The 24,896-nt window shown below is 44.2% G+C and overlaps 2 protein-coding genes across 3 annotated transcripts in view; one reads left to right on the top strand and one right to left on the bottom strand.

The window, feature by feature from the left end:
• The window catches only part of ARL3 (ADP ribosylation factor like GTPase 3), a 132,073-nt gene extending 117,831 nt beyond the window's left edge, over positions 1 to 14,242 (bottom strand). The window contains exon 1 of the mRNA XM_030202828.1: positions 14,112 to 14,242. Within this exon, the coding sequence (XP_030058688.1) occupies positions 14,112 to 14,126 (15 nt within the window). The 5' untranslated portion in view covers positions 14,127 to 14,242. The remainder of the gene's footprint in view (positions 1 to 14,111) is intronic.
• The window catches only part of SFXN2 (sideroflexin 2), a 113,644-nt gene that overhangs the window by 31,484 nt on the left and 57,264 nt on the right, over positions 1 to 24,896 (top strand). For both annotated transcript variants that reach the window (XM_030202824.1, XM_030202825.1), the window contains exons 5-6: positions 12,236 to 12,311; positions 15,955 to 16,040. In XM_030202824.1, the coding sequence (XP_030058684.1) occupies positions 12,236 to 12,311; positions 15,955 to 16,040 (162 nt within the window). The remainder of the gene's footprint in view (positions 1 to 12,235; positions 12,312 to 15,954; positions 16,041 to 24,896) is intronic.

Below are 24,896 nucleotides of genomic sequence, written 5' to 3'. Positions count from 1 at the left end.
CCACGGGCCGCTTAACTGGAGGTAAACAGCAGTTGGTTCTCGCTGCATGCTTACTGCACGGGTAGCACATGAGATTTTACTGCTAGGTCAATGGGTGGCGGTAAAGTCTCAGGCCGAAAATGGACGCACGCTAGTTTCAATTTTAGCGCACGTCCATTTTACGGCCCCTTAAAAAAGGCCCTTTTTCCTTGACACGGTACAAAATGGCCCAGCGCACGCCCAAAAGATGCGCTCGCACTACAGCAGGACACATTTTACCACAGCTTAGTAAAAGCACCCCTGAATTCCTTAACAGTAGTGCACCTAAAAGTTTAGAAGTAGTTGAAGCATTTTTCCTTTCCCACAGTGTTCTTAATCATAATTCAGGGCATAAAATATCCATTTTGTAACTCGCCAGGAACCTGTGAATTTAAGGTTGGTTGAGTGAATCGGTGGTACTGAGCATGCAGTAAAATGCGACTGGGTTGCTGGGGCATGGAGTGTTTCCTCAGACACCGCTGCTCCCACTTCCTTTAATGGCCTACTGACTGTTGTGGGGGGAGAGAGACGCAGAGGAGCCAGGGCTGCACCACTGTGCAAAGGAAAAGCCGGGACTCAGTACAAAGAGAGAACATATTTATTTATTTGTTGGGATTTATTAACCACCTTTTGAAGAGATTCACCCAAGGTGGTTGTACAGCAAGCACAGTTTAACATTTTATTTTTATTTATTAGGATTTATTTACCGCCTTTTTGAAGGAATTCACTCAAGGCTGTTTACAGTAAGAATAAATCAAACATGAGCAATAGGCAATTACAGCGGTAAAAATATTCAAAAACAATACAAAGCATGGCATGGTATACTATAATGTCAACACAATACGTAATAGAACATTATAATTGATAGTAAAACTTAGTTTTGTTAACAGCATAACAATAGTAAAATAGCCAAGTATAAATATAAATACAATTTATTTATTTGTAATAACTTTCTATACCGCTCTAGCTGATGGGCAGAACAGAGCGTTGTACAGGCTAAAAAGTAGGAAACGAGAAAAGAACTCCATTAATGTATAGGAAAGCAGGGTGTTCAGAGACATTAAGCATTGCAAAAAGAGGTGGCCTAGTGGTTAGGGTGGTGGACTTTGGTCCTGGGGAACTGAGGAACTGAGTTCGATTCCCGGCACAGGCAGCTCCTTGTGACTCTGGGCAAGTCACTTAACCCTCCATTGCCCAACGCATTGAGCCTGCCATGAGTGGGAAAGCGCGGGGTACAAATGTAACAAAAATAAAATAGATACTATTGGAGATTCTACATGGAATGTTGCTACTATTGGAGATTCTACATGGAATGTTGCTATTCCACTAGCAACATTCCATGTAGAAGGCTGCGCAGGCTTCTGTTTCTGTGAGTCTGACGTCCTGCACGTATGTGCAGGACGTCGGACTCACAGAAGCAGAAGCCTGCGCAGCCACATTGGTGATCTGCAAGGGCCGACTTCTACATGGAATGTTGCTAGTGGAATAGCAACATTCCATGTAGAATCTCAAATAGTAGCAACAGTGGAGGAGTGGCCTAGTGGTTAGGGTGGTGGACTTTGGTCCTGAGGAACTGAGTTCAATTCCCGGCACAGGCAGCTCCTTGTGACTCTGGGCAAGTCACTTAACCCTCCATTGCCCAACGCATTGAGCCTGCCATGAGTGGGAAAGCGCGGGGTACAAATGTAACAAAACAAACACGCAAAAGAAGGACATGGTCAAAGGGTAACAGTGGTAATTTCGGCAAACTGTTTCACCAAAAGCTAAGCGGAAAACCCAGGTTTTCAGCTCAGTTTTAAAATACTTGAAAGAGGAATTGCTACGGAGAGAAAGGGGGGAGATTGTTCCAGGTATGAGGATCCAAGAAGAAGAATGCACTGTAACAGGTTGATTCCAAGTGGGCACGTTTTGGAGAAGGCGGAGCTAAGCAGTGATCGTTTAATGAACGGAAGGCTCTCTGGAAGGGCAATAAGGAATAGTTAAACAAGAGAGATAGTCGGGGATGCCAAGAGGTAAAACTTGAAAACAGTAAATTGAAACATAATAGAGCTACCGTGAAACAATGTCAAAAATATACACATTTAACAGCACTGGAATTCAAATACCAGAGATACAATGCAATGTTAGAATAACAGAAGAACATACGGAGATCTGAGGTAATAGAAGCTGTGGAGGAGAAGGAAGGCTGACATTTATTTATTTATTTGTTACATTTGTCTCCCACATTTTCCCCCCTATTTGCAGTCTCAATATGGCTTACATAGTACTGGAGAGGCATTCACCGACTCCGGTATGAACAGATATAAAGTGATGTTCTGGTAAAATAAGGTTCATGTGCAACAGACACGGAATCGTAGAGCGGAAGAGTTGTGTTATGTCCATTACGTTCTTTAGTTTTGTTGTGTTGCAGAGTTCAGACATTTAAGTTGGATCGGTAGGGAATGCCTTTTTAAACAGGTTAGTTTTTAGAGATTTCCGGAAGTTTAGGTGGTCATACGTTTTGTTTTCACGGCTTTTGGTGGTGCGTTCCACAGTTGTGTGCTTATGTAGGAAAAACTGGACGGATATGTTGATTTATATTTAAGTCCTTTGCAGCTTGGGTAGTGATGGGCAGGGAAACCAAGAAGGGTTGGAGGGAGGGGAGAAAGTTTTGTTGGAGTGGAAATAGAGCATAAGTCATTTTGTGGGACATGAGAGTGCCATAAATCAGCCATTTTTACTGACATGCCTTATTTTATAGATAAGTGCCTCCTAATAAGAGGAGAGGGTCTATTCTTTCTTCCTTCATCTTACCAGACTGAAAGTACCTACCTTTACAAAAAGCACATGGATGCCTACACAGTGATTTTTTTTTTTTTCTCTCACTATCACTTACACACCAGGATGTACCAGTTGAATTTCTTTCCTCGCCCCTACCTAGTCAGTTAACCTGTGGGTGAGGAACACTGATAAGTGTAGAGTTGAATTTGAAATTTCATGCTTTACATAAGGATGGAGGAGTACAGTGGCGTTCCTAGGGGGGGGGGGGCGGTGGGTGCGGCCTGCCCCAGGTGCACGCCGCTGGGAGGGTGCCACGCGCCTGTCCGCTACATTCATTCTTTTTTTATTTTTTTTTTATTTTATTTATATATTTTATAATTACATTTATGAAATTACTCATAAATTCACATATTAAGAAATAAACATTAAACCAAAATAAAAGATTAAACATATTATCTATATATTTAGTCCACAATATAATGATCCAAGATCTAGGAAAATACTTAATTTCTGTAAATTAACTCAAATATTTAATAACTAAAGCTGAGAAAGCCTAGATGTCACAGCCGAGAATAGAGCACTAACAAACAAGAACAACTACAACAAATTATTCTTTAGAAGAAATAAACGCTACATTCATTCTGTGCTCCCTCTGCCCTGGAACAGGTTACTTCCTGTTCCAGGGCAGAGGGAGCATGGAAACGAACGAAGCGGACAGGCGCGCAGCACCCGGGGGGGGGGTTCCTTCGCTAGGGGGTGTCCTTTTGCTGGGGGGGGGGGCGGGGCGCATCGGCGATCCGCCCCAGGTGTCAGCCCCCCTAGGATCGCCACTGGAGGAGTAGCCTAGTGGTTAGTGCAGCAGGCTGTGATCCTGGGAAACTGGGTTCAATTCCCACTGCAGCATCTTGCGACTCTGGGCAAGTCACTTAAAACCCTCCATTGCCCCCAAGGACAAATAAGTACCTGTATTTACTATGTAAACAGCTTTGACTGCAGTTGCAAAAAAAGTCTCATTCCCTTTCCCCAATGGAAACAGAGTGTGGGACTGCACTGCTTTTCGTCACCAAAGCTTTAAATTTCAGGGCAACTGAAGGTAGTTAGTCTTTGCAGATGAAAACTTGTTATGTATCCAGAAAATAATATATTGTGGCATACACATGTGATATTTATATTCCTAGTTTTATCTCTGAGTGGACATGCCATATTTTCAAGGTATGTTTTCTTTGAACATTACCCTAGGGAAACCATGCTCTTTGGGACATACAGTTTCCGGGATTAATTTACACACATAGGCAGCAATTATATAAATTGGTATCTCATCTTAAGTGCCATAAAGGTGCGGGCTTAGCACCAATTCTGTAATAGCTTAAGGGCACACTGAAGGTGTTCATAGAACATTGGTGCAAATCCGTATTGGCTGGTCTAAGTGGATGCGCCTAAGTACACCATGCAACATGTAGAAGTGATAGCATTCTGTAAATTATGCACGTCAGTTGGTAACACACCCATGCTTCACCCACTATATCCCTCCCAGACAGTTGTGCGCTAATCCTGATAAATAAATAATCGAGTTAGGCACATATTCAAAACTGTTTAACAGTCCAGGAAAGGCTCCTGGCTGGTTAAATAGGATTTAAGCGCCTAACCTCAGATAACCAGTTATCTCCTGATGAAATATCTCCCACTGAATATCATGGTTAGCGGCTAGCCAGTTAAGGGCGGATATTCAGCACCTGACCGTCTATGTTGAGCAGTCAAAATAGGCCACTTAAATAGCAGGCCTATCTTTGACCGGTAAAAAGTTAACTAGCTATGCTGACATTCAGCGCTAACTGGTTAACTTTTTAGCGGACAAAAAAAAAACCCCGGATATTCAACGCTGCTCACTGGAAACAGCCAGGCATTGAATATCCGTGGTCAGCACCAATCACAGTACTTATGCGGGCTGAATATCTGGCCCGTGTTTATAGAATAGTGCGTTGAGTCCTTTGAATTAAAGTTCTTTGAATATACCTATTGAGGGTTTTTTTTTTTAATCTACTGTTTAGAAATACACTTGAAAGAGGTGTATTTTCAAAGCAGTTTTACTTACAAAGTTACATGGAGAAGAATTTTTGATTGGACGTTTTGCAAAAACTGAGGCTGCCATAGAGGTTGGTAAGTTACGTTTTTCATCACATTTTTGGGAGGTGGGAGGAGGTTAGTGACCACTGGGGGACTAAGGGGAGGTCACCCCTGATTCCTTCCAGTGGTCTTCTGGTTATTTAGGGCACCTTTTGGTGCCTTATTCGTTATAAAAACAGGTCTAGCTCAAAACGTCTTAGTTTTAGTCCTGGACGGTTTTGTTTTCTTCCATTATGGCTGAAAAGCATCCAAGTCCCGCCCTGAACATGCCCCCGATACGCCCCCTTGAGATTTGGACGCACTTCTGACAGACTTCAAAGAAAAACGTCTAAAAATAGATTTCAAAAATGCTGATTTGGATGTTTTTGTGAGAAAAACATGCAGATGTTGCTTTATGCCACTTTGTAGACGTTTGTCTGTTTTGAAAATGAGCACAATAGTAACCTATGGAACTTTGTAAGTCTAAGTACTTTGAAAATGAGCCCCTTGGTCTACCCCCTACTCTTTTTTTTTTTTTTTTTTTTTTTCACCATATAGTGGTTTGTTTTTAGGAGGATACTTCTGCTTGTTTTGTGCGTCTAGTATTCTGTAAGAAATGCAGGTATGCGACTCCAAGCCTTGGGTACTACTTATAATTCTGCTCTTTAAAGTTTTTATCAGAACCCTTTCTTCGGAGTGGTTGACAGGCTGCACAGTGTGTCGCTGTTGTGTGTTCTTTATCTATAGAAAATGTAAGCCCCTGTAAGACATGAGGAGTGCCCAAGGGCTCTGTTTTTTTTTAATTAATGAAAAAGTAGCTTCATGGTATACAAACCAGATTTATTGCTGTAACACTGAAGCAGTCTCCGCTCTGAATCTGATCATCCTTTTGTTCTCCATATTCAAAAAGGCGGTAAATACATACAAATAAATAAATACATACATACTACTGGAGTCTCAGTACACAGCGCAAATGTCATGCATTTTACAGGAATTATTCATGACTTTTTAAATATTTTAATTTTTTTTTAGCTTTGTTCTTATTGTATTTGGTTTGTAAAAGGTGGAGGAGTCACTATTTTTTACATGGTTTAAACCTGAGAAATACTTCTAAAACCAGGATTAAGAACATAAGAGATGCATATTCAGACCAGCAAGCTGGGTCAAAACCTCTGGGAACAGAGATTAGGATTTAAACTCTCTATTCCTAGGAAAACTTTCAGTAATACATCCTTACCTGCTTGCTTCTCTATCTATGTCCAAGGAACTCCCTATAATCAGGCATAGCAGAAGGTATGGGGGAGGGGAAGTAGCACACAGAAGGTACATCCATCAGCCAGATGGGGGGCAGAGAGCAGAGTATCTTGGGACAGATAGTCCATGAGCTGGTCTCTCTCCAGCTGGGGCAGAGAGCTCGTTATCTCCCCTTGGCAGAAGCAAGAGAGTGTGGCTGGAAGCACACAGTACAGGCAGTATTTGAAGGAGCTAGAGACAGACAAAGAGAGGAACATACACACTGACACACACAGAGACTGAAACCCCTTGGGGCAGGGAATAGGACCCTAAAGCCAGAGGGTATAGCTGGGGGGGGGGTCACCTGGGGCGCAGACGCTCCCCCAAATGGACTTTCACCGGCACCTGTTTTTTAAGTGCATTTAAAAATGCTGCCACCATTGGCGGTCTGCTCTCCACTCCCCCCCCCCCCCCCCCCCCCCGGTGCCTTCAGTATGGCGATAAACAAGATGCTGCTGACTTTGGTGCTAAAAATTGGGTTGTTTCAGTTCTTCCTACCATCTTGAACAAGTTTGCACCTCGTGACATTTTCAATGCTGATGAAAACAGTCTCTACTGGTGAGCGATTCCTGATGGAACACTTGTATTCAAACAAGCCAAAACTACAGGAAGTAAAACGTCGAAGGACCGACTGATGATCCTCCTTTGCTACACTATAGATAGGAGTGAGAAGTTGGAACCCCTCGTCATTGGAAAGAGCAAACAGCCCCGTTGCTTCAAGAATGTTAAGCGACTTCCTGTGTCATACGAGGCTAACGCAAATTCATGGATGACTGGGGAAGTTTGGAAGCAGTGGCTAAAGACGTTAGACACTAGAATGCGGGCACTAAAGTGTCAGATTTTGTTCCTTTCTGATAATTGTGCTGCACACAGTGATGATGTCAGGCTGTCTAACGTCAAGGTGGTCTTCCTGCCACCAAACACTACCTCTCTGATCTAACCTATGGATCAGGGCATAATAGCCAATTTCAAAAAACATTATCGGGCTCTTGTGCTTCGTTGACTGATGAGCGTTATGGATGACCAGACTTTCAAGGATAAACGTGCTGTTGAACTGGCTCATAATCTATCACTGTTGGATTCCCTTCATATGCAGAAAGAAGCCTGGAATCATGTTACACAGGCAACCATTGTGAACTGCTACAAACGGGCAAGCTTTGTTAAGGATGTGGAGAGGGACGAAACAGATGCAGCTGTTGCAAGCGCATCAGATGAACAGGCTATTGACATCCCAGCCGGTGTTACTGAAGAGGAGTTTCATCACTACGTAGCTGTTTACGATCTACAAACAGCTGACGACAGCACTGATGTCGAGATTTGTGCCTACATGCAGGCAACGGCTGATGATGAAACAGATGATGAAATGAGCAGCGAGGCACATGCTGACGAAATTCAACAACCTCCTGTCACTTTTGCAAGAGTGCTGGAGAGTCTCAACACCATGCAGGCCTATCTGGAGGCCACTGGATATCAGTGCTATGACAGTTTTTACTGTCTGGCAGCCGTAGTCTATGGAACTCACAGACCCAATAGTGTACAGAGGACTATGACTGATTACTTCAAGTAAGCCTAACGTCAGTTAAAGGAGACTGTATACTGTACGTATAATAAACAGTACTGTACATATGTATCAGATGTCAAGCTTTTTTGGGTCACAACGGTTAAGTGCACGCTCCGGTTAAGTGCATGTATTTCTTTGGTCCCAGACCCTTGAACTTAAGCGGATTGCGCTGTGTATATATATATATAGATAGATAGATAGATAGATAGATAGATAGATATAGATATAGAGCAGTTTATAAAGTTGAATTAGCAATGCTTCAATAAGTCTTTCACTTGCCCTTTGTCTAGTCACATACGTGTGAAATCATTGGGTTAATATTCAAATACTGCAGTCAGCATATTTTTAAAGTTCTGACTGCAGCCTTTAACCCTACCCCCCCCCCCCCCATTCTATAATTTGGTGCCTAAAGTTAGGTGCCATTTGGATGCATATGTTACAGAATAGTGGCACGTATGCACGTATGACATGCACGCAGCGGTATTCCATATGCGCAAGCTGCCTTAACACGTTGCAAGGGGAAATGTACATGTGGGTGGAGCATGGGCGGGACACATGCATGTCTCCTGCTTACAGAATACTGTGTTACACTTAAGTGGCACATTTACGCGCTAACGTTTATGCCCACCTAGACTTTGCGTACGTGTTATGTTTCTGCCAACTTACACTACACAGTATCTGGGAAAAACTGGACCCCCAACATATTTCCAAATAACCCAAACACGTCCTTCTGCAGCAGAAACTTCTGCATGTAATTCAAGACATTTGAATAGTTGAATTGGATGGAGCTTCAGCGCATCAAACTTACAAAACAGTTGAGCTCTTAATTAATGAGACCCCAGAATTCATTGAGCCAATAGCTCGGTTGGCATTGAAGACTTCGTGAATGTCAGTGTTGAAGGAGGACACTTTGAACATAAATTGTGAATTCACTAAGGAAAAAAAAACTCATTATACTAAAGTATTTTCAAAGGTCATACCTAATGTTTAAACCAGGGGTTCCCAAACTTTTCCGGTTCACAGCACCCTTACCGTCCAAGCAATTTTTCACGGCAACCCCCCCCCCCACCCCCCCCACCCCGCCACATGGGTTTCCGCACACCCACCCACCCCGGCCACATGTGTTTCATTTTCCCTGAAGCCCCCTCTTCCCAGAAATTCCAGCACACCTCTGCCTTCCTCAAATCCATAATCGCTAACTACCTTCCTTCCTTCCTGCAGGTCCAGGATCATTGCTGCTTCCTTCTCTTTCCCCCCGCCGCCACTGCAGTGCTTGCAGCTTACATTTTCGTGCTGTCCACGATTCACAAAGGCAGGCACTCCATGGCCTTCCCAGTCTGCCCTGTCCGGCCCTTTCTGGTGCAACTTCCTGTTGTGAGGTCCAGACGCAGCAGAGGGAAGTCCCCGCAGTGCCTGCGTGAATCGTGGATGGCCCTAAAATGTAAGACGCAAGCACTGCAGGAAGTGGCAGATTCTGGACCTGCAGGAGGGGAAAGTAGGGAGCGATGCTGGATTGTGGGCGGCGGGAGGGAGGTCAAGATGTGCCGTGGCACCCCTGAGAGTTCGCTGCAGTGCACCAGGATGCTGTGGCGCACAGTTTGGGAAACACCGGTTTAAACAATTGCAAAGTATTTTGAAACTATGTAAGAGTCCCATTTTTTTCTGGACACAGTGTAATATTCTATAAAAACATGCATGTAAGTTTTTTTGTTTGTTTGTTTTTAAATAAAATGACGCTCAATGTGCATAAATCTGGCAACTAATTTGGGGTCGATATTGAAAGCCTGTGTGGGGCTATCTGAGGATGTCCAGTGATATTTAAACCAGATAGCACTGCAGAGTATCCCCTCTAACTGCCTAAGCCAAAACCAGGGATGGACTCAGCACTTTCTGGTGCTAACTGGACGAATCGGATCGCATTCTTCCTATTTGTACACGTGAACATATATATGCTGGTATTCTGAACATTTAAGCATGTAACCTGTGTATAAAGAATTGCCCCCCACAGTGGCTTTTGTTGTTTGGATAAGATGTTTTGAATTTCATCCAAAAAAAAAAAAAGCAGTTCTGTCATCCACTCCTCCTGAGCTGCAGGGATGGTGCATGGTTAATGATAAAACTGAGTACATGTCATCATCTGTAGAGCAGCACTGTGTATAGTTCTGTTAATGTTTTTCAAACTAAAATTCTGTGGCAATGTAATAACTCATTTATGGACCTATTTATTAAAACCAAAGTAAGGTTTTGCAGTTGATGCATGTTAACATCAAAAGTTAATACATTCTAGCTCCAAACTCTCTGCAGTAACTGTTGGGGGCTTTCCTAATATCACACATTAACGGTACGGCCGCTAGTGCAGATTACAGTTAGCTGTACTTCCACTTTATCTGCTGTACTGGCAGTTAATGCACATTAATGGCACCCGTATTAACTTCAAGGTGCATGCTTCACCTAGGGTTACCATATTTTGTCCCCCAAAAAGGAGGACACATGCCCTGCCCCACCCCCTTTCACGCCCTCGCTCCGCCCCCCTGTCACATTTTCCCCTCTCCCCTGTCACACACCCCGTCACTCCCCCTCCTCGTCATCCCCCTCCCCTTACCTTACTACTGCCCTGGTGGTCTAGTGACCTCTTTGGGGCAGGAAAGAGCCCCCTCTTTCCTGCCCGGAGCGCTGGCCTGCATGCATCCTTCCTGTTCCTGATCTCGGTGCCGATTCAAAATGGCCACCGAGAGTTGAAGTGACCTCGCGAGACTTCAACTCTCGGTGGCCATTTTGAATCGGCACCGAGATCACAAACAGGAAGGATGCATGCAGGGCAGCGCTCCAGGCAGGAAAGAGGGGGCTCTTTCCTGCCCCGAAGGCGGAAGAGGGCAGTAGCAAGTAAGGGGAGGGGAGGCTAGCAATCTGCCCGTTTGACCAGAAATCCGGACAAACGGGCAGATTGGAAAAACCGGCCCGGTTGCCCGGACATGTCCGGGTAGATCTGGACATATGGTAACCCTAGCTTCACCCCTTTACCACTTCCTAATATGAACCTCTATGTTGGCTTGCATTAACTACCTTAACATCTGTTCACTGTTTGTTGAGCTCCATGTTAACATTTAATGCGCTTTTAAAACATCCAATACCACTTTGTAAATAGGCCCTTTAATAAATAATAGTGGAGAAGAATCCATTGTCCAGGGGTTAGACCCAGGGCCACTTTTACAAGTGAGCGAAGGAGGGCAGCTGCCCCAGACCCAGCTTAACAGAGAGCCCATAAGTAAAAGCGTCTCTGAGCACAGGGCCTATCCTTTCTATCATCTTCTTTCCCTCCTTTCACCTCCCCGGTGCAGCTGCTTCACAGGGATGAAAAGCAGCAGAAAGGGAATGGAGCCTCTGTCGGTTCACACTGCTGATGTTTCTGCCAGTCCTGCCCCTTCTAACCTCCCTTTCTGTTTCTAAATGGTGGAGACCAGCAGATCCAACAGTGGCACAGACCTCTTCACGACTTTATGCTGGTTTTTTTTGGTTTTTTTTTAAATCTTTGCCCCTGGACTGGGGTTGGATGGGAGAAAGGGCACTGCTGACTGGGGAGACATGAACTGGGGGACCATCCACAAAAGTTTACCCAGTAGTGCCCCATAGGTGGTAGAGGTGGCCCTGACTAGACCATGACTGGAGAAGAGTGATTGATCATGTGCTCAAAGCTCCCTTCTTGGTGAAACCTTGTCTTTTGCCAGGCTTTATATGACTCTTCTTTAGGGTTACCATGTCCAGATTTTTTTTTTTTTTGTTACATTTGTACCCCGCACTTTTTCCCACTCATGGCAGGCTCAATGCAGCAGGCAATGGAGGGTTAAGTGACTTGCCCAGAGTCACAAGGAGCTGCCTGTGCCGGGAGTCGAACTCAGTTCCTCAGTTCCCCAGAACCAAAGTCCACCACCCTAACCACTAGGCCACTCCTCCACTCCTCTTTTTGAGGACATGTCCGGGCAACCGGGCGGGTTTTGCCAATCTGCCCGTTTGTCCAGAAATCCGGACAAACGGGCAGATTGCTAGCCTCCCCTCCCCTTATTTACTACTGCCCTGGTGGTCTAGTGACCTCTTCCGCCTTCGTGGCATTTTGAATCAGCGCCGAGATCAGGAACAGGAAGGATGCATTCAGGGCAGCGCTCTGGGCATGAAAGAGGGGGCTCTTTCCTGTCCCGAAGAGGTCACTAGACCACCAGGGCAGTAGTAAGGGGAGGGGGGTGACAGGGAGGGGGAGTGACGGGATGTGTGACAGGGGGGAAGGGAAAATGTGACAGGGGTGGAGCGGGGGCATGAAAGGGGGCGTGGTGTGGTGTGTGGTGGGGGCGGGGCATGTGTCCTCTTTTTGGGGGGGGGACAAAATATGGTAACCCTAACTGTTCTTGATGATAACGCAATGAAGTGGTGAGCTGATGGGTTTAGACCTTTAAAGACTGGTGCTCACAGCAGCAAGTGGTTTCACATCTGACCTTTTATTGTTCCTAGACAAATCGGGGTGGCTTACGTGACTGCCACCAGCACTGCTTTGGCTACAGCGGTGGGGCTGAACCTCTACACTAAGGTACTGACTTGAAAGCCTTCTGAAGGGTGGTATATCAAACTGAAATAAAGTTGAAACCATAGAGTGGGGGAGGAGGCTGTGAAACTGAGGCAGAGTTACAGCAAGGAGGGATGGGGGGAATTTATTATGAGCAGCGTGGACAGAAGTAACTAGGCCAAACCACAGTTAACTGGCTTAAGGGCCCTTTTTTCTAAGCCGCGTATGGGCGTCCTACGCGCGTCAATTTGGAGTTACTGCCCGGCTACTGCGTGGCCCAGGCGGCAACTTCATTTTTTACGCGTGTCCACTGCGTGCGCCAGAAAATAATTTTTATTTTTCCGCGCCTGGCGGAAACCAGGCAGTAATCGTCATTCTACATGCGTAGATGGTTACTGCGTGAAACCTTACTGCTAAGTCAATGGCTGGCGGTAAGGTCTCAGACCCAAAATGGACGCGCGCCAATTTTTATTTTGCTGCATGTCCATTTTTGGCAAAACTTTTAAAAGGCCTTTTTTTTACAGGCGAGCTGAAAAATGGATAAGTGTACCCAAAACACGCACCTACACTAGCACAGCCCATTCTTCAGCGCACCTTAGTAAAAGGACCCCTTAGTTGCCTGTTCTTTATGAATAGGGAGGGTAGGGAATTGAGGGGTGGGTTAGTTTTGAGTTGTAAAAATAGGACTTTCACAGCTGTGTAGAGCTACTTGTACAGCTACCTATATGTTGGGGGGGGGGGGGGTGTTCTCTTGTGTATTCTTGTTGCTTGTTGTCTGGGTGGCCATCAGCATTTTGATTGTTGTATATTGCAAATAAAAATGTAAATTAAAAAAAAGCAGTAACTTGGCCAGCATGAATAGCCATCATCAACTGACCTTGGAATATAAATACATTTTTAATGAATTAAATGTTAAAAGCTTCTCAGTTTTAAAACAGAGGCATTTACACATGCACATAACCGTACTTGTAAATAGCAATTTTCAGAAAACCAATATTGTACCTGTTCAACCCCGTGGCACAGAGATTATGCTGTGGGCATGGTTTGAGTGGGCTGAAAAAAAATGTATGTATATTACCATTTTTTCAGTGGAAATACACATAGATTAAAACAAATTTCACTGTCTAGTTTTGTTCTAGCTCAAAACACACAAAAGATTTTTTTTAAAAACTGCTTGGGGTTTTACATAAAGGATGAAGGGAGTAATTCTCTTTAAACTCCTGTGTTTTATTCCTGCAGCCACATTGTTTTAAAATATTGCAGATTCACTAGTTAATTGGCAGCACTTGTACACATGGGTTTGTAAAATGGCCTCAGTACTTGAAGTGCCAGTAACTAATATAGGAGCCCTTTTACTAAGGCACGTAGCACCTATGCGTGGCCAACGTGCATCAATTTGGAACTACCGCCCGGCTACCGCATGCCCTGGACAGTAATTCAATTTTTTTTTTTTTTACGTGCGGCGGAAAGTTTTTTTTTTTTTTTTTTTTACCGCGTGGTGCTAACCAGCAGTGTATGCGCAGTGATGATTACCGAGTGAGACCTTACTGCTAAATGAATGGGTGGCGGTAAGGTCTCGGGCCCAAAATGGACATGCACCAATATTTATTTTGCCGCACGTCCATGTTCAGACCAAAAAAAAAAAAGGCCTTTTTTGCAAGCGTGCTGAAAACTGGACTTGCGAGCGTTCAAAACACGCACTTACACTAGTGCAGGCCATTTTTCGGCGCACCTTAGTAAAAAGGACCCCATATGTAGGCACTTCCAATAAGTGAAGAGGACCTGTTCTTGCGTCCTTCATCTTACCAGGCTGAAGGTACCTACCTTTACAGAAAGCATATGGATGCCTGCACAGTGATTTCTCTCACTACCACATACACACCAGGATGCATCAGTTGAATTTCTTTCCTCTCCCTTGCTGTGATCTGTTAATCTGCGGGTGAGGGATGCTGGTAGGTGTAAAGTTTGCTGTCAGCTAGTAGAGTTGGACTTTGAGTTTCATTCCCTGCATAATCCTTCTGGAACTGGAGTGTGGGATGGCACTTCTTTTCATCACCAAAGCTCAAGTTTCAGGGAAACTGTTCTTTGCAGTTGAAAACTGTCATGCATCCAGAAAATGTTCAAGCACCTTTCTGACCTCACTTGCAACTCTTTAACTAGTCCCTTATTTTCTTATTCCTGTTACTCTGTCTTATAATGCCCAGCAGACCGTAGTTGGTCAAAATTTTCTCTTCTCACCATTGAATCAGTTACCCAAGCAATTCTTAGATTCTCCAATACCCACTGCAAATTGGACATCTGACCCAGCCACATACTCAAATCTGCCCCCAATTGCTTCATAGAAGACCTCACATCCTACCTAAACTACATGCTCCAACAAGGTCTTTTCCCTGAAGAACATGGCAACATCCTACTCACCCCTTTACCTAAGGACACAAAGAAAAAAACCAAATGATCTTACCAACTACCGCCCAGTCGCATCTATCCCACTAGTAGTCAAACTAATGGAGAGCATGGTGACCAAACAGCTCTTTGATTATATGGGTAAGTTCTCATTATTACATGAATCACAATCAGGATTCTGCCCATCCCATAGTACCGAAACTGTATTGGTCACTCTCCTGGCCAAATTCAAGAATGAAATAGCCATAGGTAAAAGCATACTTCTCCTCCAATTCGACATGTCGAGTGCATTCGATATGGTAAACCACAATATACTTCTTCGACTTCTAAACCACTTCGGGATTGGTGGAAATATACTTAGTTGGATCAAGAGTTTTCTAACAACCAGAACATACCAAGTAAAATCTAACACAAACTTATCACCAATTTGGAAATCAGACTGCGGAGTACCTCAAGGTTCACCATTGTCACCAATACTTTTCAATATATTGATGATTCCTTTGGCCAAGTCCTTATCCAACCAAGGTCTCCACCCGTTCATCTATGCTGATGATGTCACAATCTACATCCCTTTCAGACACGATCTATTAGAAATCAGCAATGAAATCGAGCGTGGTTTGAACACCTTGGATTCATGGGCAAACTCATTTCAACTGAAACTGAACACTGATAAAACACACTGCCTTATCCTCTCATCCCAACACAGTAATTACAAACCCACAACCATAACTACCTCAGATCATACCCTCCCCATTTCAGATAGTCTCAAAATACTAAGCGTTACAATTGACCGCACGCATGGGATAAACATAAAGGAATCCTGTTCAGAAGGAATGGATCCTAAGGAGCTTAGCCGAGATTGGGTGGCACAGCCGGTTGCAGGAGGCGGGGTTAGTGCTGGGCAGACTTATACGGTCTGTGCCCTGAAGAGGACAGGTACAAATCAAAGTAGGGTATACACAAAAAGTAGCACATATGAGTTTATCTTGTTGGGCAGACTGGATGGACCATGCAGGTCTTTTTCTGCCGTCATTTACTATGTTACTATGTGTTTGGGGTGCTGTTGGTGAATATTTTGTTCCTGACTATCTTGGTTTACATTTCTTTTAAGATGAATCTCTCTTTATAAAGGTTTTTAGTAAATCATAACAAAGAAAGATAAATAGCACTCGGCTGTACTGCTTTTACCACAAAGTAACAGTAGTAATACCTTTAAAGCGTGAAAGTTTTACCTGAATAAAAGCCCTCTTCTTTCATCCTACAGAGAGCTCCGCCACTAATAGCACGATGGGTTCCCTTTGCCGCAGTTGCCGCTGCTAACTGCGTGAACATTCCCATGATGCGACAACAGTAAGTGCCGTTGTGCTGCATGTGACACACTGTGAGGGAAATCGGCTGTGTTTTTTTTCTACATTCTTGGATACAGGAATTGTGGTACTTTCAGCTGGCCACAAATCATACAGGTAGACAGGCTTGGGGGGGGGGAGGAGGCACTTTATTCGGGCTGGCAGCAGTGAGCGTTTTTTTTAGCCCTTGCTGGCTTGATGCCCTGATATTCAGTTCCAGGCCTGCTACATGTGGATGGACAGCACTTATGCGATTAAATGTCGATATACATCCCTGAGCCGGATAGGTAAAACCAGACAAATAGTGTTTCATGCAATCTAATTGGTCCGGTTACCTTATTCGGTTAAATGCTGAATATCGGCACTTAACTGCATTAGTGTCGACTCTTCCCCTAGACCACACTAGGCAATTAGATGATATATTCAGTAGCACAGGCAATTAACCCCTAAGTTAATATATGGGCAGCAGACCTTCTGAGATTACAGCTGGAACATCTGCAAGAGGCTAAAACAGAAGGGACAAACTCAGTTTTTTTTTTAATTTGGTTTTGTTTTTTTTAACACAGTCTACATTAGTGACTTGCCTGCACCACAGGCTGGTGTTCTGGTTGAAGAGTTGGGGGGGGGGGGGGGGATCCTCCTAGGAACTCCAGTCAGAGGACCCTTGGTGCACCTTCTGAACTATTTCTCCTCCGCTCTCAACTTCACAACGTAAAAACAATTTTAAGCAGACTGAACAAATACCTGCCTTAATATACAAAGGGGATGGGCAGAAAGGAAAAAATACAAGTTTTAATTTGAAAGTAATTGCACTTGCATTGTAGGATTTGTATTTTGTTTTATAAGGTGTATTACATAATGGCATTGTAAATGATGACAGTTTGCCCAGGAAGGTGGCCAGGGTTACAGCTATTACCCTCTATGCTCTCTCCTTATTAGTGAGAGTCATTTATGTTTTGCTTTAAGTGGAAATACTTTATATTCTATGTATATCCTATGCCTTTCTCAATTCTGTCATCGTTTCCATCTGTACCACTTCCTACGGAAGAGCATTCCAGGTATCCACCACCCTGTCTGTAAAAAAAAAAAAAAAGTACTTCTTCAGTTTTCCTCTAGTTCTACATTCTCTCCATTTCTGGAAAAGATTTGTTCTTAATAGAGGAGTGGCCTAGTGGTTAGGGTGGTGGACTTTGGTCCTGGGGAACTGAGGAACTGAGTTCGATTCCCACTTCAGGCACAGGCAGCTCCTTGTGACTCTGGGCAAGTCACTTAACCCTCCATTGCCCCATGTAAGCCGCATTGAGCCTGCCATGAGTGGGAAAGTGCAGGGTACAAATGTAACAAAAATAAAATAGATACTATTGGAGATTCTACATGGATTGTTGCTATTCCACTAGCAACATTCCATATAGAAGGCTGTGCAGGCTTCTGTTTCTGTGAGTCTGACGTCCTGCAGGACGTCAGACTCACAGAAGCAGAAGCCTGCGCGGCCACATTGGTGATCTGCAAGGGCCGACTTCTACATGGAATGTTGCTAGTGGAATAGCAACATTCCATGTAGAATCTCAAATAGTAGCAACAGTGAAGGAGTGGCCTAGTGGTTAGGGTGGTGGACTTTGGTCCTGAGGAACTGAGTTCGATTCCCACTTCAGGCACAGGCAGCTCCTTGTGACTCTGGGCAAGTCACTTAACCCTCCATTGCCCCATGTAAGCCGCATTGAGCCTGCCATGAGTGGGAAAGCGCAGGGTACAAATGTAACAAAAATAAAATAGATACTATTGGAGATTCTACATGGAATGTTGCTATTCCACTAGCAACATTCCATGTAGAAGGCTGCGCAGGCTTCTGTTTCTGCTTCTACATGCCTAGTGGAGGAGGAGTAGCCTAGTGGTTAGTGCAGCGGACTCTGATTCTGGGGAACTGAGTTTGATTCCCACTGCAGCTCCTTGTGACTCTGGGCAAGTCACTTAACCCTCCAATGCCCCATGTAAGCCGCATTGAGCCTGCCATGAGTGGGAAAGCGCAGGGTACAAATGTAATAAAAATAAAATATATCTCTATATATAAATAAAATATATCTCTAGCTGTCCTCCAGGATATGCATATATAAGTCTTGAAGACTGTTCTCATGTCTCCTGGTGAAGACACCGTACCATTTTGGCTGCTTTCCTCTGAACCACTTGTCTTTTGATGTCCTTGGCAAGATACAGCCTGCAGAACTGAACATAATACTCCAAATGGATCTCACCAAAGACTTGTACAGTGGCATTATCACCACCTCCTTTCTACTGGTTATGCCCCTCTTAATGCAACCAAGTATTCTTCTGGCCTTAGCCACCGCCTTATCATATTGTTTTCCCACCTTGAGAGCCACAGACACTATCACTCACTTTACTGGTCCATGCACATCAGCCTCTTATCACGTAAAACTTCTTTGGATTTCTGTACCCCAAATGCAACACTCTACATTGCTTCACTTTAAAGCTTAACTACCAAGCATTTGCCCATCTTGTTCATTTTAGTAGATCATTTCTTATGCTTTCCACGTCCTCTCAGGTGTCCACTCTGTTGTTAAACTTTGTGTCATCTGCAGAAAGGCATACTTTTTCTTTCTAACCCTTTGGCAATATTGCTTAAAAAATACTGAATAGAATCGACCCTGGGACGAATGTCTGAGGCACTCCACTGCACACCTACCTTTCTTACCACAGCTTAGTAAAAGGGTCCCTACAGAAGGAAAGTAAATAAAAGCAAGTGGTTGCAAAATAAAGACAAAACAGGTAGCATTCACGAAATACAGAAAATCAGAAGAACAACAACACAGGCAGTGGTGAAAGCTAGAAGGATGCTTGGGTGCATAGGGAAAGGAATGGCCAGTAGGAAAAAGGAGGTAATGATGCCTCTGTATAAGTCTCTGGTGAGACCTCATTTAGAATGTTGTGTACAATTCTGGAGGCCGCACCTTCAAAAAGATATAAACAGGATGGAATCTCTACAGAGGTTGACTACTAAAATGGTCAGTGGTCTTCATCATAAAGCATATGAGGACAGACTTAAAGATCTCAATATGTGTACTTTGAAAGAAAGGTGGGAGAGTAGAGATATGATAGAGATGTTTAAATACCTCTGTGGAATAAATGTGAGTCTCTTTCAATTGAAGGAAGCTGTGGAATGAGGGGGCATAGGATGAAGGTGAAAGAGGACAGACTCGGAAGTAACCTGAGAGAATGCTTCTTCACAGAAAGGGTGGTGAACTTGTGTAGGGTTACCATATGTCCGGATTTACCCAAACATGTCCCCCGCCCAGTTGCCTGGACATGCCCTCTTTTTGAGGACAGGTCCAGGCAACCGGGCGGGTTTTGCCAATCTGCCCGTTTGTCCGGATTTCTGGACAAACGGGCAGATTGCTAGCCTCCTCTCCCCTTACTTACTACTGCCCTGGTGGTCTAGTGACCTCTTCTGCCTTCGGGGCAGGAAAGAGCCCCCGTGTTTATAGTGGAGTCTGTAATTACGCTATGACACGGTCCCCAGAGAAGGCCGTAATATTCTTCCCTCTGATCCTTCCACTTGCTATAAGAAATATAATAGGACAGGTGAAGCAATAGGGTTTCTACATCCTTACGCCCACCCCATGTCACAGTGTATAAGCCACCCCCAGGATCTGGGGTGACAGAGAAGACAAAGGCCAGGTTTCTTAGAGGAGGAAAGGTCGTTATTCCTTACCAATCTTTGGATGATAACAAAGCAATGTAGCAGTTAGGCAGAGTAATTAGAGTAAAATGATTACATAATGAAGCAATTAGACAATAGAGCATTAAGACAATTAGGTAATTACAGATAGCTACAAAGGCTTACGCTCTGTTGATCATCTGACCCCTCCAGGCTAATACAGTATCACAGTGGCTTTATATACACTGGACTGAGCAGCAATCCCCCTCCCAACTTGCAATTTTAGCAAAATCATGTGTTACATCAGCTAATTTCTGTCACTCTATTGTTTACATAAGATGGCACCTACTATCTCAATGTTTATGAAATTCAGCATCTTAAAATAGGTTCAAGTTTTCTTTTACAAAGGGTTATAGATGCCATTTTGTTGTAGAAATTTTATAGTACCCAGGGCTTATCGGTGTTATCTAGATCCTCGACACTTCTCCGCCTTCAAACCTTGTAGAGTAGTCTCAGTGGCACCGACTCTGTCAGGGAGGGTGGAATACTGCTCTTAAGGGTCAGAGTGACCTCGGATACACAGCTTTTCACAGCTCTCAGCAAGATTGCTGCTGCATTACACAGAATGCTGAAGTCAGGGCTTTCAGAAAGAGTCAGCCCTTAGCAAAAGTATACAGTTCATAGGTCATAAATGACCTGTCAGTGGTCAGAAAAGAGCAAATCATTTTACCCTCTTTCCTGCCAGGAATACTGCCCTGCATGCATCCTTCCAGTTGCTGATCTGGGCGCCGATTCAAAATGGCCGCCGAGTGTTGAAGTCTCACGAGGTCACTTCAACTCTCGGCGGCCATTTTGAATCGGCACCCAGATCAGCAACAGGAAGGTTGCATGCAGGGCAGTGCTCCAGGCAGGAAAGAGGGGGCTCTTTCCTGCCACGAACAGCTTACTAGACCACCAGGGCAGTAGTAAGGTACGGGGAGGGGGGGGTGAGAGGGTGTGTGACAGGGGGTAGGGGAAAATGTGATGGGGCGGAGCAAGGGCGTGAAAGGGGGCAGGGTGGAGGTGTGACAGGGGGCGGGGCAGGGTATGTGGTGGGGGAGGGGCATGTCCTCCTTTTGGGGGGACAAAATATGGTAACCCTAAACTTGTAGAACAGCCTCTCAGTGGAGGTGGTGGAAACAAAAACTGTAACCGAATTCAAGAAAGATTAGGCCAGGTGCATAGGATCTCTAGGTGAGAGGAAGACATAGTAGATGGCATTGATGGACAGACTGGATAGGCTATATGGTCTTTATCTGCCTTCATTTTTCTCTGTTTCTGTCTCTCCTGCCACCCTATCCATACTCATGTCCATCTCCTCTCTATCATACTATTCCCCCTCCTGTGTCACCCCCACCCGAAGCCATCCGTTTCTTTCCCTTCTCCCAGTCCTGCATCTTTTTTTTTTTCTCAGCTACCTCCCCCTCCAGCTTCCCGGCATCCCGATGGGCCAAAAAAAACAAAGGCATGGGACCGCTGTTTACTCTGCTGTTCCCACCCCTCCAAAACAGGAAGTCTGTGGGAGGGAGTGGGACCAGCAACAGTCATAGAGGTGGCTGCCCAATCCGCCTTTGTGTTTTGCCACTGTTTGCTGGTCTTGGGAAGCAGCACAGATAGTAGCAGGAGGGATGTGGGAAAAGTTGTGATTGGGGCCTCCCCAAGCCTCTTGTACCAGGCACCTATAGCTCAGCTTTCATTGGAAATTGACCTCCATAGTGTTCAAGATGTTTGATCCCATGTTTCATGTACTGAATGCACCCTTGAATTTCCCGCCCAACCCTCTCCCCCCCCCCCCCCCCCCCCCACCCCCAAAGTTTTCAAAGCCTCTACTCGCTGAAGTAAGGTGCATTCACACTAACATGGAAAATGTCTGTATTGGATGAGAATGGACTTTTGCACAATAGATTTTTTAACAAAGATGTTTTCATTAAAAACCTGGGCATAATCAGAGCCAGTGGGTGGTGGTGGTTGTTGTTGTTTTTTTAAATGTTCGATGAAGGCTTACATCCAGCAGGGTATTCACTTTGTGTTTGTACTTTTGTTCTGGTGAAATGTATGCTGATGACGGTGGGATGCAAAGGGCTGATGATCCTTTCTCCCCCTGCCTCTGTCCCAGGCTCATTACTTCTGTACAGGTACAGGGGGCCTTGTATCTTTAGCATTTTCCATTTTATTTACAGATTTGTACATTGGCCTCTTCAGGTTTAGCCCTTGGGAATAAAGTGTGCCATGCCGTTGTTTCCCCTCCTCCTGATCTATCCAAGGCTTCCAACAAGCTCCGGTTCTACAAAGTCTAAGAACAGTCTTCCCCCCCCCCCCCCCCCCCCATTAAATAAGCCCTGAAATTGGAATCAGTAACAACAGATCTGACATTTATAAGTTTGGGGGGGGGGGTTTATATTTATTAATTTTTCTTAAAGGAAAACAAAATCTTGCATGATTTTTTTTTTTTAAAACATCATCTGCATTCAAACATACTATGACCATGAGGCAAACAATGTAAACCAGCCTTAGGGGGTAAAGAGGCAGCTGTTTATTTATGAACCAGGGTTCTGCACATCTCCAGTGAAAGGAGGATGCGTGGAACAAAAAAGAAGGGAAGGGGGGGGTCACACACATTCACACATGTATGCACGTACCAGATGGTGGGGGATGGTGCTGAGGCCTGGGGATCTCTGGATCTTAGTGTTGTGCTGAGGTGACTGTTCTAGGCTGAAAGCTTCCATAAGAGAGTCAGTGAAGTAATGGGAGCAGATGTGTGCTTAGGGCTGTCAGCATAAAACCACTGACAGGATAATTGCATTTGAAGGTCTTTGGAACAGCAGTCCTAGTTGCTGTGGTCAGAATATCAACGTGCCTGTTTGTCAGATTGCTTCTTCTCATGACCTTATTCACAAGTCTTCTTTGATTTTTGTTGTATTTGCCTAGTTCATTTCTTATATTTTTTTTCACGTTTTCAGAATACGTATTATGATAATTATTTATTAAGGGTGGGCATTTAGTACACTATTAATGTGATTAATTTTTTTTAAAATTTTTACTACAATTACATTTTTTTCCTCGTGATTTAAATCTTTAACTCCTGCCTGTTGTCCAGCATTGCTTTCTCTCCCCTGCCTATCCTATTTCACCTTGGCATAACATAGCAGAGGGAAGGCATTGGCCTCACTTGCAAGTAGCATCTGAGAATCGCTGCTGGAAGAGCCAGATGAATGTTAAGATAAATGTGGGAGGGAGGTGGAAGAGATGCCGGACCTGTGTGCTGGGGGGGGAGGGGGTCAGCAGCAGGAAAGGAGAGAAATGGGTGTCTGTGTGTATTTAAAGGGGAAAGATGCAGCAGGGGAGAAGAAAGAAGTATCTGTATGGAGGAGAGTGGGAAGAAATGTGCTATGGGCAGAAGTGTGTGTATGCAACTTTTCATTATATTCAGCAGATTTAAAAAAATTTCCATGCAGTTGGAATTAACCAATACCAAGCTAATACAAGCTGACACACGCCACCACCTTCTCCTACTTGAGCACGCAGCTGTGGAATGCTCTACCTAGAGACCTGAAAGCTATTGATGAATTAACTAACTTCCGCAAATCCCTGAAAACTCATCTCTTCCAAAAGGCCTACAAGGAAATTACATAGCCTACAAACTACTTCAACAAATCACACAGTTACCACAGCTCACCTCTAACTTAGCCAACACTTTCTGTCTATCCTCCCTTACCTTACTGTACTTATTATCATGAAACGACTATGCCTATCTTCTCTTACCAACATTCAAACTATAAGAATTGTACTTATCACGAAATGATTATGTCATAACCACACTCTGTAAGCCACTTTGAGCCTACAAATAGGTGGGAAAAGGTGGGATACAAATGCAATAAATAATAATCCAGCCCAGAGGTACGACTAATCATATGATTTAAATTTTTAATACCACAATTAATTTTGATTAAAACTTTTAATCGTTGCCCACCCCTAATTGAATAGCATGTTGAAAAGCATGTGCCCAAAATGCATGCCGTGATTAAGCTCGACTAAAATTTTTTATTGAACGATCGATTGCGATTAAAATGTTTAATCGTTGTCTGCCTCTATTATTTATTATTATGCCTGCCTTGTATACCCCTCTCCTCCATGTCTTTAAAATGCTCTTGCCATAAGTCCTTTTGCTGTATCTATACAATTTAACAGATTGGTGTGATACCTGCGTGAGATTCTCAGAACTGGCACCACAGTGACTGATGTTTCACAGGGACCTGCAGTAATGGGTATGGCTGAGGAGGAGATGCTTTCAAAAACTTTAAATTTTCACCTCTCAGCTGGAAGGGGAGGATCTTTTTTTTAATGCATTTGTTTGCCTTAGCTGTCAAGTTTATTATTTGTATTTTTTGTTACATTTGTACCCCACGCTTTTCCCACTCATGGCAGGCTCAATGTGGCAGGCAATGGGGAGGGTTAAGTGACTTGCCCAGAGTCACAAGGAGCTGCCTGTGCCGGGAATCAAACTCAGTTCCTCAGTTTCCCAGGACCACCCTAACCACTAGGCCACTCCTCCACTGTTGCTACTATTTGATATTCTACATGGAATGTTGCTATTCCACCAATGTGGCCGTGTAGGCTTCTACATGGAATGTTGCTAGCAACATTCCATGTAGAATCTCCAATAGTAGCAACATTCCATGTAGAATCTCCAATAGTATCTATTTTATTTTTGTTACATTTGTACCCCGCGCTTTCCCACTCATGGCAGGCTCAATGCGGCTTACATGGGGCAATGGAGGGTTAAGTGACTTGCCCATAGTCAGAAGGAGCTGCCTGTGCCTGAAGTGGGAATTGAATTCAGTTCCTCAGTTCCCCAGGACCAAAGTCCACCACCCTAACCACTAGGCCACTCCTATTTGAAAAATACCTTAACTAATAATATTACTTTGTGAGTTCTGCTTCAGAGGCTTATTGAAACTTGCAACTACTGTGCTGAAGACTAAAGTGGAAAGCTCTGAGTCTCTGAATTATTATTTTTTCTCCATTTCACGCTCTTAAGCTTTGCATGGAAGGAGGCTCCCAACTCCGGAAGTTCTCTGGTATGTTATTTTCAGTTGGACATATAGGTGGCAGCACTGAGGGAACTGGGTGGGGTACCTGCTGAGTTATAAC

This window comes from Microcaecilia unicolor, chromosome 5 (assembly GCF_901765095.1).
Source record: "Microcaecilia unicolor chromosome 5, aMicUni1.1, whole genome shotgun sequence".
In the NCBI taxonomy this organism is placed as follows: Eukaryota; Metazoa; Chordata; class Amphibia; order Gymnophiona; family Siphonopidae; genus Microcaecilia; species Microcaecilia unicolor.
Note: the sequence above shows the minus strand (reverse complement) of the source record. Positions and strands in the feature narration are given on the sequence as shown.